At 38.4% G+C, this 14,723-nt stretch overlaps 1 protein-coding gene across 1 annotated transcript in view; it reads left to right on the plus strand.

Moving 5' to 3' along the window:
• The window catches only part of LOC104772432, a 20,531-nt gene continuing 6,143 nt past the window's right edge, over positions 336–14,723 (plus strand). The window contains exons 1-2 of the mRNA XM_010497047.1: positions 336–601; positions 691–921. Coding sequence (XP_010495349.1) covers positions 336–601; positions 691–921 — 497 coding nt within the window. The remainder of the gene's footprint in view (positions 602–690; positions 922–14,723) is intronic.

A 14,723-nucleotide genomic window follows, 5' to 3' on the forward strand; every position in this document is an offset into this window, starting at 1 on the left:
TCATATTCTAGTTTATAATATAATTAGATCAAAACTATATACTTATAATGTAGGAGACGATTCAAAGGAAAAATTTGTTTATAAATAGAAAAATTTCACATTTATTTGTATTTTGAAATCAATAATATCTTCAAAACATAATCTGAATCCTATCGACATAAAATTTTAAAGAAAAAAATAAAGTAAATAGGAGATTAAATCGATCTTATCAACACATAAACAAAATATTATATATATTACACATATTCTTTCTTTTCGTCTCTATAAACTAAGAAGTCTTTTTGTCCTCTCCAAACTAAAACACACGTACAAACAGAGAGAACAAAAAATTAAGAATGGGTTACAAAACCAATTCTTACGACATGGCAGAAGAAGCAACTTTGCCGAAAACGCAAGATCGTGAACCCACAGGCAAAGAAGGTGGACTGGTATGCACAGGTTTTTGCGGCGGTATCTTCACCGTCATCGCCTTATTGGTGTATCTCTATAACTTCGTCGACAATGCTCCCTGCGACGCCAAATTCTCAATCGAATCCATTGCCCTATCTCCCTCCTCCGCTACATGGCATGTTGATTTCCTCGTCAAAAACCCGAGCTCTAGGTATCATATATATAGCTTCATCTATATATCAACCCTAGTTTCATCTATATTGTCATATTAATATATGTCTATATATGGTCATATTGCAGGTATTCTATCCTCTACGGAGGCGACGAAACTACGGTGAGGCTAGGTCCCTTAAACGCTGCCGTTTTAAATACTTCTCACGAACGTAAGTCTCCAAGTCACACGGCTTTCTCAGTGGATTTCGTTGCCGAGGGTAATACAAACGGCGTTGTTTTTGAACAATTAGATATCAAGTTAAGGGCAAAGCATAAAAATTACGGAGAGAGCGATAACGCTGGACATGTTGATATAAGGTGTCACAATCTAACCCGAAGACATGAGAACGTTGAGAAGATTCATTGTCACTCTTCTTTCACAAAGTTGGAGATTTTATCACGATATCATTACAGTAATACTACTAATTAGGTGTTTTTCATCTTACAATTCCTGTACTATTTACTCAAGATCTTTTTTCTTCCATACAATTTTGCAAATTAAACTACATAATTTTTCTTTTCATTTGTTTAAGATCTTATTTCATTCTCTTTAACCAAACTATATTTATGTATTTATGACAATACTAGAATTATCATGTTTTCAAATATTTACTACGTTAGATATTGTTAGCTCTTTTCACAAATTCAAACCGAAACTCCTGAAGACAAGGAGGGCCGTCTGTTCTAGCTTTGATGTTCCAACAAGCATATAAGATCCATGATCACTTTTGAAAAAATCGAGGCATTGTTTAACAAACCCAAGAGTATCAGAGGTAGCTGCCAATTCGTTATTGAAAGGTTATTATGCTCTTTTTTTTAGTTATCTTGATGGAGTTGGGTCTTTATTTGCATCATCAATTAATAGGATGATCGGACCTTTATCCGGGTTAGCATGTATAGGTTTTAATATCATGTAAATTGAAGTCTTCTAAAAATCTGTTTTGGATTGTTAGAGAAATTTAAGTGATTTCCTAATAATTATATAAATATATTTAGAATATAAATGGTAATTTCGAATTTGAAGTTAATTACTTAAACTAACTGATGAAATATTTGGTGGTATTACATATTGAAATCTAATTATATATGGTTGACTGGTTGCTAAACTTTATTTATTGATTGTTTCCAAATTGAATAATTTTGCATATGCTAATGTTACAATGTTTTCCATTTTTTTAGGTAATTCAAAATTGGTAAAGATATGTGGAAATCTCAGAAAATCTTTCCGTATTTTTTTATTATCATTTTTTTATTATACATATTAGAAATGATAACAAAATTGATAAAAAGATTTGAATGTAATTATAAATATCTCATTAATTCTCATTAGTATTTTCGTTTTTGTATATTTTTAAAATTTATTTTTCAGATCTTTAAAATTAATTATATAATCATTATTTATGAATTATATATATATATTAAATTGGATTTTCATTTCCGGAAATATATACTAATATATAACCAAATTAATTTAGTTTACATATATAAAAAAATTGAGATCTTACTGATTGATAGTATAGATATTTACTAAAGATTGAGATCTTACTGATTTGTACAACCAATTATCTTGTTGCTTAGGAACGTTTTTGGTAGGATTTTATATTGGACCGTTGGACGACATAGTTTTCCTATTTATGTTAGGGTGAATTACTCAAATGTTACTCATTTTAGGTAATATTACCAGAATCTACAAAAAACTTTTTCATTACTAGAATGTTTCGGGTATTTTCAAAATACCTAGCGTGCCCCTGTTTTATGTTACCGGAAAAAACGTTATTACAAAAATGCCATTGCCACGTCAGATGCCACGTCAGAAATCGCTGACGTGTAACCATAACTCAGCCGTAACGCGATACAGAGTATGTTGCGGCTGAGTTATAGGTATGTTGCGGCTGAGTTATCGGAAAAACATTTGAGTAAGAGCGGACGGCTGACTTATGAAAATCTGGCTGAGTTATGCTCATAAGTCAGCCAAGCGTTATGGCTGACTTATTAAATTTGGCTGAGTTATGCGCATAACTCAGCTGTAGTAATGGCTGAGTTTTCACCTGATGGTTGAGTTGTCAAGATTTTGGCTGAGTTATCGCTACGACACGGTTGAGTTGTCAAAATTTTGACTGAGTTATCACAACGACACGGCTGAGTTGCCATTTTCCGACTGGCTGAGTTATGAAAAATGGCTGACTTATGAGATGTAGTTGCGGCTGAGTTATGGTAAAAAACTATAACTCAGCCGTCATAGGCTGACTTATCGACAAGTCAGTCGTTTGACGGCTAAGTTATAGGCAAAAGATTAATTACTAGAATGTTTTTCAGTTACGGCTGACTTATCAAACGATACGGCTGAGTTACATATTTTCAGTTCATGAAGCGGCTGAGTTTGGCAGCAATTTTTTTTGCTTTTTAATTACTGTAATGTTTTTCGTGTTGTGGCTGAGTTTTAGTTAGGCTGAGTTATGGTATTGTTTCATGGCTGATTTGCCACGTCGGATGCAGCATCCATGTCAGCATTCCATGTCATCATCTTTTTCTCCGGAAATACGAAACGTCGTTCGACTCTGGTTCTTCAACTGGTTAATAAGTGAACTATTTTTCCTTCTTATTCACCTTGTTCTTCTACTTCTTCTTCACTTTCTTCTTCACACCTTGTTCTTCTACTTTTGTTCTTCTCCACCTTGTTCTTCATTATATTTCATGGATCCAGTGCCGGTACTAGTTGTGTCCGGTAATTGGATAAAGACACAGAGATATGTATTTAACTCCGACGAGAGAGGGTGTATAGTTGTGCAGATAGATGGAGGCACAACATACGACAAGCTTGTTAAGCTTGTTCTTGAAGACTACGGATTGGACTCGTTTAGACATGAGCTAAAGCTGAGCTACATGTTCTCGAACAGGGCAATGAAACATATGGCGCATGATACTCCACCAGTTTTTGTCTCCAATGATCGACAGTTGCAATGTTTTTTGGGTCTATGGAAAACCGATCAGCTACGTCTCTGTGTAGAGTTTTCGGCGAAAGAGTCTACAGAAACTAGTGGAGCTAGAGGAAGTATGATTCGGCGAAGCAGAGACTCGAAAGCAGAATCTACCCCCGAAGTGTGCGGTGGGGGATTTGAAGGCACTTGTTTTGATTATGGTAAGATTGTTGACAAAGAAAACGAAGAAGAAGCTGTTGAAGTAGCATCTGACGAAGAAGAAGACGATGAATTTTCAACCCGATTTGATGTTTTCGACGACTCCGATGGTGAGTCATCTGATGACGAGAAGTTTTCTGTATTGGGCGAGCCTCAGAGTACAGTGGAAGACCCACCTACTCCGCCTCCTCAGAAGAAAGCTCATAGAGATGATAACTTTGCCGGATCGAAGATGAATCCGGAGGCTATTAGGTTGGAGGTGTCAACGCTAAAAATTGCTGTAGGACAACGATACAATAGCAAAAAGCAGTTCAGGAATCACGTGAAACTTATTTCGGTTAGGGATGGATTTGATTTTAATGTACCAGTCTCAAATCCGAGACAAGTGGTTTTTAGGTGTTGGGTTAAAGGATGTATTTGGAGAGTTCGTGCATCTGTACAAGGGGATGACCCGGATTTTCATGTTCGTGTATACGATTCGGAACACACATGTTCTGTGACGGAACGTTCTACTAGATGCCGTCAATCAACAGCTGATGTACTGGCAGGTCTTTACAGGGACTATCTTGGTGATCTTGGTCCGGATGTTAAACCTAAAAGTGTCGGAGTCATTTTCAATAAGCAATTTAGTCTAAAGGTAATTACTATGTTTCGACTGACTTATTGATAATAATGGTTGAGTTATAGGTATGTATAGGCTGAGTTAATTATTGATAACAATGGCTGAGTTATAGGTATGTATAGGCTGAATTATTTACATTTTACGGCTCATTTATTGATTATTTAAGGCTGACTTATTCGAATGTATCGGCTGAGTTATTTATATATTATGGCTGATTTATTAATTTGTTGGTGTCGACAGATGGGTTATTGGAAGGCATATCGAACGCTGCTGAATGCAAGGCAGATCCATCAGGGAACTCCTGAGGAAAGTTTTAGCGAGTTGCCTTCTTACATATTCAAGTTAAAAAGGGAAAATCCGGGTACAGTCACGCGTCTTCAAATAGGTGATGAAGATAGATTCAAATATGTTTTTATTGCTTTTGGTGCGAGTATTGCTGGGTTTGCTTTCATGCGCAAAGTTGTTGTTGTCGACGGAACGTTTCTCCATGGTAGTTACAAAGGGACACTTCTAACAGCCCTAGCTCAGGATGGTAACTTTCAAATTTTCCCATTAGCTTTCGCTGTTGTTGACACTGAAAATGATGAGTCTTGGCGTTGGTTCTTTACACAACTCAAAGTTGCCATTCCAGACGAAAAGGATCTTGCGATAATCTCCGACAGACATCAGTCAATAGGGAAAGCGATTCGTCAAGTGTATCCGTTGGCTTCACGTGGAATTTGCACTTACCATTTGTATAAGAACATCTTGGTGAAGTTCAAAGGAAAACATTTGTTCCCTCTGGTGAAAAAAGCGGCAAAGTGTTTTAGGCTAACTGATTTTAATGAGGCTTTCAATGAGATTGAAGCACGTCATCCCGAACTACATGGATACCTCCAACGAGCTGGTGTCCGAATGTGGGCGCGTGTTCATTTCCCGGGTGAAAGGTACAATTTAATGACAACGAATATTGCAGAATCAATGAACCATGCACTGTCAAATGCTAGAAGTCTTCCCATAGTTCAACTTCTAGAATCGATACGGGATATGATGACCAGATGGTTTTCTGAACGGAGAGAGGATGCGAAATCGCAGCAAACAACGCTCACTCGAGGTGTTGAGAAACTATTACAGGTAATTTTACATAAGTCAGTCGTCAATGTTGATAACTCAGCCGTAACAGTTACCATATCTCTGCCGTAATTGTTTCCTTATCTCAGCCATTACCATTATAGTTTCCATAACTCAGCCATTGTTGTTTCAATAACTCAGCCATAATTGTTTTCATAACTCAGCCTAAAGCGTTTTGTTTTTTGTTCTACTCCCTTATAGGACCGTGTCACCGGAGCAAGACTTATGGAGGTACAAACGATTGATGCTGTACGTGTTCAAGTGAAATATGGATCATCTTTGCATGTTGTAAATTTAGAAATAAAAAGTTGCACATGCCGTCGTTTCGACCACGAGAAAATACCATGCATCCATGCAATCGCAGCTGCAGAGCATATGGATGTGTCTCGTATATCCATGTGCGATACGAAATTTAGGAGTGTCGATTTGGTTAACGGATGGGCTGGTTCAATCATGCCTCCAGATGAATCATTCCCTGCTCCTGAAATTGTGGATAATCAGAAGTGCTTGCCTCCGATTGTTGTGAACCAGCCAGGAAGACCAAAGAAGCGTAGGATTAAATCATCTTTGGAAGTTGCCACTGAAAATAAACGCCCTAGGAAGCAACACGCATGTTCGCGATGTAAGCAAGTTGGGCACAATGCGAAAACTTGTGCTCTATAGTTTATATTGTGTTATTACTCATCTGTCAAAGTATTATTACTTTATTTTGTGGTATTACTCATCTGTCAAGTAGTATAACTCTGCCATAACACACTATAACTCAGCCATAACACACTATAACTCAGCCATCACATGAATCGACGATATATTTCGTCCTGTATCATGATAACTCAGTCGTAATAAACTATAACTCAGCCATATAATCAGTCGTATAAATCAGTCGTTTGATTGTTTCTTTGATAACTCAGTCATGACATGAATCGACTATATATTTCGTTTTCCCGTAAAAGCTATAACTCAGCCGTAAATTTTATAACTCAGCCATGACATTAAACTTCACTAAAATCGTTTTGATTAGTTTCCATTACACTTCATCCAAACAACAACAAAAAATATATATAATAACAACGCCTAAACGAGAGATCTCTGGTCGGGGGAGCCCGATCGAAAAGTTTCGCCACCAACCCTCTAGCGTTCTGGACGGTCCTGCAATCGCAGAACGGGAGCTGGGCCAGATATGTCAGTCTCCAATGGTTCCTCCACTGCGAGTTCGTTCACCGCAATTCGACAGAAATCTCGTACCCGTTGTAAGGCCTCTAGCCTTTCGATTGGCAATCCGGAGCCTCTGGACATCATGTCCTCTATAAAGGCACATGGGCCTTCAAGAAGATGGCGCTCGCGGAAGGCTTCACCCGACGACTCCAGGAAATTGACGTATCGGATTAACCTAGTCAAGCAAGCTCGATAGGCCCAGACATCCGTCACGAACGGGAAGGCGGTTTCCCTCAGGGGTTCGCGATCGCCTTTCGGGAGATCGGGTACATCCATCTGATCGACCAGTTCTTTGCACGCCTTGTGCTCATCAAGTAGACGGACCATTCGCCAGTGTGCCAAGAAGTAACCTTCGACGATAAGGTCTTCCAGGACTAGAATGGTTCCCTCTAAACGGTAAAAACGATGGAGCTGGTCAAGTTTCAGCCGAAGCGCCCGAATATACGCGCCCATCCTCTTTCGCCGAGCTCGGTACTCTCGGAGTTCTAGCTGAAGGGGAGACACACCGGGGTCGACAGTATTTGAGTTTGGAGCGACCTCACGAGATCGGGACGTCTCTCCTACCTCCTGTGGAATGGGATTTTCCGGCTCCCGATTGCCGGATGCGGCGGCTATCCTTTCCCGGGCCTGTCTCAGCAATGCGGATCGAGTTCTTGCTGGCATCCTTCTATTTCTTACGCTGGTGGAAGTTCGAATGATTTATTCCCCAAACCTTCATCCCTATTTATATAGAGTCATGGGATGTAACCGCCGCTGAGTCCACCAATCAGACTGCAGCGAAAATTCCGCTGTGTCCCGAGAATAACTATAAAAGACCGTGCAACACATTTAATGAAACGCGTCTTTCGTTTTCCCGTAAAGCTATAACTCAGCCGTTAAGCAATATTTTGGCAAGTTAACCTAATAATTACAAAAACATTTCTTTTGATAACTCAGCCATATAGATCAGTCGTTTGTTTTCATATTGTCTTTTTCGATAACTCAGTCATAACTCACTATAACTCAACCATGACATGAATCGACTATATCTTTCGTTTTCCCGTAAAGCTATAACTCAGCCGTTAAGCAATATTTTGGCAAGTTAACCTAATAATAGACGCGACCTTTCTTTTGATAACTCAGCCATATAGATTGTTCATTTTGATATTTCATCCGTTATTCACTATAACTCAGCCGTCACATGAATCGACGTGACCTTTCGTGTTCCCGTAAAACTATAACTCAGCCAATACATGAGAGTAGATACTAAAATGTGGAAGCATGAAAGGTGGATACATAGAATTAGCCGAAGAAAAAAAGGGACGTTTAATACATGAAAAAGATGGGAAACTATACGACTAAATGGAAAACAATTATTTTAAAATAAACAGAAATTAGAGTCACGAATTGATAAGGTAAAACTAAAAATCACTGCTGGAAACCCTAAAGGATCTCCGAGACTTTGAGGGACAACCACAGAAGGTAACAGTTTTCGCACATGATTTCATAGTCTCCATAGCGGAGAGAATGGAAACCATAATTCAAACAACACATCACAGCACAAACGGGTTTAGGGAGTGACGGGCTGTCAGGATAGCGATGGGAGGCTGAGTATGAGTTTTTCCGGGCCGTCTTATAACGAGATAAATCATCCAGAAAATAATTACCGGTTACAATGGCATCCGAAGACTTCAGAGGATAATGATTTGCATCAAACAGCTGGAGGTAATGGACGGCCATATCCTCATTCCCTTGACAAATACTTAGTACCCCACATGCTAAGGTGGCATAACCATCGGCCGGTACAATACGACTGAGAATATCAATCCCACGCTGGATATCTCTATCCTCAGCCACAACCCTTAGCCCTTCGAAGTAAATGGCAATGGGGTTGCCGGCGTCAAAGCATTTGACGAAGAAAGGCCTGTGCCGCCCTTCATTTTGGAGGCTACCATCAGGGGCATTGGATGTGTTGATTTCTGATGGATCAGTACAAAGGCAATATATAACAGCTGTCTTTAGAACTTCATCATTGTATACTGCATTTTTCCCCCTACGACCAGCCCTTAAAATAGAACCAAGTGCGGTCCATCCACCATATTCTGCAGCATTTTCTGCAACAAGGGAAACGATTTTGATGAAAACGTCGTCGGGGAGATCCGGCATCTTGGGTGCTAGCGCGGACATAGTGTTGAAAAAAAAAAATTTATTCTAGTTTGTAGTTGAGAGGTAATAGACTAAAAACGGGAATATTATAACTCAGACACTTGGTTCTATTTGTAGTTGAGAAGTAATAAATAGACTAATAATTTTAGGGTTAAGCATATTTTGGCGGGAAACCATAAGTTAAAACTATAACTCAGCCATAACATGAATCGACGTGACCTTTCGCTTTCCCGTAAAACTATAACTCAGCCGTAAAGCAATATTTTGGCGGGAAACTAAACAATAAAATTATTGCAAGTTAACCTAATTTATTGGTAAGCAATATTTTGGCGGGAAACCATAAGTTATTCCTGTAATAGACGCATCGACGAGACCTTTTCAGATTATTCCTACTGATAATTCAGCCATTACTAACTAGAACTCAGTCAATACATGAATCGATGAGAATTATGGCTGAGTTATCATTAGAAACGAAGGTCATTTCTTCAAATTGTTTATAATGATAACTCAGTCATCATTCTCTATAACTCAGCCGTCACATGACCTGTAACTCAGCCATATAGATTGTTCCTATAACTCAGTCATAACTCACTATAACTCGGCCGTTAAGCAATATTTTTGCAAGTTAACCTAATAATAGAATCGACCTTTCTTTTGATAACTCAGCCATATATATTGTTCATTTTGATAACTCATCCGTTATTTACTATAACTCAGCCGTCACATGAATCGACGTGACCTTTCGTGTTCCCGTAAAACTATAACTCAGCCAATACATGAGAGTAGATACTAAAATGTGGAAGCATGAAAGGTGGATACATAGAATTAGCCGAAGAAAAAAGGGACGTTTAATACATGAAAAAGATGGGAAACTATACGAATAAATGGAAAACAATTATTTTAAAATAAACAGAAATTAGAGTCACAAATTGATAAGGTAAAACTGGAAATCACTGCTAGAAACCCTAAAGGATCTTAGAGACTTTGAGGGACAACCACCAAAGGTAACAGTTTTTGCACTTGATTTCAAAGTCTCCGAAGCAGAGAGAACGGGAACACATCACAGCACAAGTGGGTGAAGGGAGTGGCGGGCTGTCAGGATAGCGATGGGAGGCTGAGTATGACTTTTTCCGGGCCGTATCAAAACGAGATAAATCATCCAGAAAATAATTACCGCTTACAATGGCATCCGAAGACATCAGAGGATAATGATTTGCATCAAACAGCTGGAGATAATGGATGGCCATATCCTCATTCCCTTGACAAATACTTAGTACCCCACATGCTAAGGTGGCATGACCATCGGCCGGTACAATACGACTGAGAATATCAATCCCACGCTGGATATCTCTATCCTCAGCCACAACCCTTAGCCCTTCGAAGTAAATGGCAATGGGGTTGCCGGCGTCAAAGCATTTGACGAAGAAAGGCCTGTGCCGCCCTTCATTTTGGAGGCCACCATCAGGGGCATTGGATGTGTTGATTTCTGATGAGGGATCAGTACAAAGGCAATAGATAGCAGTTGTCTTTAGAACTTCATCACTATATACTGCATTTTTCCCCCTACGACCAGCCCTTAAAATAGAACCAAGTGCGGTCCATCCACCATATTCTGCAGCATTTTCTGCAACAAGGGAAACGATTTTGATGAAAACGTCGTCGGGGAGATCCGGCATCTTGGGTGCTAGCGCGGACATAGTGTTGAAAAAAATAATTTTATTCTAGTTTGTAGTTGAGAGGTAATAGACTAAAAACGGGAATATTATAACTCAGGCACTTGGTTCTATTTGTAGTTGAGAGGTAATAAATAGACTAATGATTTTAGGGTTAAGCATATTTTGGCGGGAAACCATAAGTTATTCATGTAATAGACTAATAATCCTAGTGATAACTCAGCCGTCAAGTCATATATATATTTCAGCCATCACTTACTATAACTCAGCCATTACATGAATATACGAGACCTTTCGTTTTCCCGTAAAACTATAACTCAGCCGTTAAGCAAAATTTTGGCGGGAAACCGTAAGTTAACCTAATAATAGACGCGACCTTTCTTTTGATATCTATAACTCAGCCATCACATGAATCCGTAAAACTATAACTCAGCCGTTAACTAATATTTTAGCGGGAAACCAGAAGTTAACCTAATAATCGACGTGACCTTTCGTTTTTCTATTGTTTTTCCTTTATATTCTCTTAATTCATTGTATCGTATTTTGGCGGGAAACCATAAGTTATTCATGTAATAGACTAATAATCCTAGTGATAACTCAGCCGTCAAGTTATATATATATATATATATATAACAAAGCCATTACATGAATATACGAGACCTTTCGTTTTCCCGTAAAACTATAACTCAGCCGTTAAGTGATATTTTGGCGGGAAACCGTAAGTTAACCTAATAATAGACGCGACCTGTCTTTTGCTAACTATAACTCAGCTATCACATGAATCCGTAAAACTATAACTCAGCCGTAAAGCAATATTTTGGCGGGAAACCATAAGTTAACCTAATAATCGACGTGACTTTTCGTTTTTCCATAAGTTAACCTATTGTTTTTCCTTTATATTCTCTTAGTTCATTGTATCGTTTCGGTTTCTTACTCATTGTATCGTTTCCTTCTGCTCCGCTCACAATATATTGCACCTACAAATCTCCTCTACAACCAATATCAATATATCCTTCGATCATTGCATACGTAAGTCTCCTCTCCATCCCCTCTCAATCTATTGCATATTTTCCGATCATTGCACCTATCAGTTGGTGACGGTTGTTTTTATTTTGATAGCCAAGCTATGGACGGAGAGGGTTCCAGTAGACGTCAAAAACGCAAGGCAGACGAAGCATTATCGCCAGCAAGAGTCCCAGAAGCTTACGAGTGGGAAGAGGAATCACTAATGGGTGTGTCCGAAGCCTTTTCTCAGACAAGGGCCGCGGTCGAGGCGGAGTCAAAGCGTCGCTACGCAGAAATTCTGCGTATGATGGATGAGCATATGAAGAAGAAGGAAGAGAAGACCGTCCTCGTGCATCAAGTGGAACTAATCGACGCTCAACTAAACCAACTGAATCAAATCTTGGCTGGAGAACTTGTCGACTTAGCGACAGAGCACAAGAAGTTAGAGGAGATGAGAGAGATTGCGGAGGCCGATGCCGACCTGTGTGTGGTTCCTCCTCCTGTTGATTGGGATTAACTAAAAGCTCATGGTTCCTCCTCCTCTTAATCGGTTTTTAGAAGTTAATTCCATTGTAATGTCGTCTCTTCTTCTTTATGAACCCTGAACTTGTTTGATTTTTATTTCTTTTTGTAATGTTTCATATTAATATAACTCAGCCGGTATTATGATAAATCAGCCACTAAAGATTTATAAATCAGCCGTCACATGAATCGTTGAGAGTTTTCGTTTTCCCATAAATATTGTAACTCAGCCGCAAAGTCATATATATCAGCCATTTATTTTCATAAAGTTTCTTGAGGTAACTCAGCCATTCTCACTCTAACTCAGCCGTAACATGAATCGGTGCGACATTTCGAATTCCCGTAAATATGATATCTCAGCCGTCAAATCATATATATCATTCATTTACTTTCAAATTTTTTCTTGTGATAACTCAGCCATAAGTCACTATAACTCAGCCGTTACGTGACCTTTCGTTTTCCAATAATGGTTATAACTCAGCCGTAAAGCGATATTTTGGCGGGAAACCATAAGTTAACCTAATAATTTTAAAATCCAGTTGTTGGCGGGAAACCATAAGTTAACCTAATAATATTAATATTTAATTGTCGAGTGATGTTCTTCTTCTTAAAAACGAAAATCCCCAAATGTCGAATGCTTAAACCCTAAAAAATCAAATTCTCGTAAATCATGAGCAATGTATCTGGAGATTCGAGTTGTGCATCAAATGTCCGAGAGAGAGGACGAGGTACATTTGTTGGCGTACCTAAGAGATGTTGGTGTGGAGAAGCAATCGTGGCCAAAAATTCGAAATCGGAGTCAAATCCTTGTCGACGATACTTCCGTTGTGGGTATGCAGCTGCGAAGAAGGTAGAGTCTGTTCTTGGTTATGTTGAATCTGTTCTTGTTGGTTTATATTGAATCTGTTCTTGTTCCAATTGTTGTCTCCATCACCTTGATAGCTTATGAATGATGAACACGTCTTCAAGTGGGTCGATGAGGCACTGTTGGATGAGGTAGAGTCTTTCTCTGTTCAAACTGAAAAACTACAAATGGAGCTTGGGAAGGAGCTATTTGAGAGGGTTGAAGATGCAAAATCAGAATTGAAAGCAAGGATGAAGGTTATGATAGTTGTGATAGTTTTTGGTTATATAATCATGTTTGGTCTATTTAAGATAGCAGGATGAGATAGTGTATGATGGGATTATGTTTCCATAATGTTGTTTGTTAATGGTTATGGATTCCAAGCAAACTAATGTTGTTGTTAGTGGTGTTTTATCAATCTTTTTTACTAACTCAGCCATATATTTACTATAACTCATCCATAACTCACTATAACTCAGCCGTCACATGACTTTTCGTTTTCCCGTAAATATTATAACTCAGCCGTCAAGTCATTTATATCACTCATTTACTTTCAAGTTGTTTCTTGTGATACCTCAGCCATAACTTACTATAACTCAGCCGTCACATGACCTTTCGTTTTCCCGTAAATATTATAACTCAGCCGTCAAGTTATATATATCATTCATTTACAAGAGTATATCTGGTTTTTAGAAAGTTTTAAAAGGTTTTACAAATTGTTTATAATGATATATATCAATTTTATTTGCTTTTCTAAAAGCTTTACAAGTTGTTTCTAATATTAAAACAGTAGACTCTGAATAAAATATTTTTTAAAATAGAGTTTACAAGAGCAGTGACTGAAATATTTTATTAAAAAGTACAAAAACAAGATAAATTATTCAAGAGTTCTTAAAATAGATTTGAACTATTTAAGTTCATATTTCAGTTTCCTCTCCCAGCGTATTGAATTGTCATCTCTCTAGCCATTGCTTCAAACCTTCTCCTATCAGATTTGTAGAGGTTGGCAAGATATTCAATGGTCTGTTCCTCATCATTGACCTCTGGTTCAATCAACTTCTCCACTAATCTCTTGAAAAGCGTAACAATCGGCAAGGCAGTGGGAATCCAACGGTCGGTCCTCAAAACTTTTAGGTAAATGCCTCCACTATCTGATACATTTGGGTGGCAAATTCTTCTGATGAAAACAACCTGCATTATCAAGAAATTTTATTTAAAAAACTATTTAGTTGCTCAAAAAGAGGAGTCCTAATAAACATGCTTGCTAAAATAAAAAGGAGTATACTAAAATATAGATACCTTGGGGGGGGACTTCTTGGGTAATCAGGTGGAAAATTAAGCCTCATTTTAAACACTCCCCCTTCATATGGGGTGTTCGCCGGTCCGATTAGAGTGGCCTCCCAATGGAAAATGTCGTCATCAACAGTTACTAATAAAAAGGCAAACACTCAATCTCTTTTATCCTTAACAGTAAAACAAATCTAAACTGAAGATGTATATGTTTACCTGCTGTGACGTTTGGCGAAAGATTCCTATTCAGATATTTCAAATCAGTCCTTATATAGTTTGAAGGAGGACGACCGTCCTACCTACCAAAAGAAATACAAATGTTTTTTACGTGAACTGATTCATAAAATCAGGTGACTCATCGAAGATTTCTGCTGCCATTTTAACACGTATACCCTGGATGTTTTTATCACAGATTCCATCGAAAGACACACCAAGTGCTAGACATTCTATAAACTTTAAAGCGTACACGCCACAGTCACCAACCTGTACGTTTTGCGGGACCTTGGAGACTGTCCTCCTCCTGAAGGTAAACTGTTTGTAAGTAGGTGTACGAATTT

The sequence above is a fragment of the Camelina sativa genome, chromosome 20 (assembly GCF_000633955.1).
Source record: "Camelina sativa cultivar DH55 chromosome 20, Cs, whole genome shotgun sequence".
In the NCBI taxonomy this organism is placed as follows: Eukaryota; Viridiplantae; Streptophyta; class Magnoliopsida; order Brassicales; family Brassicaceae; genus Camelina; species Camelina sativa.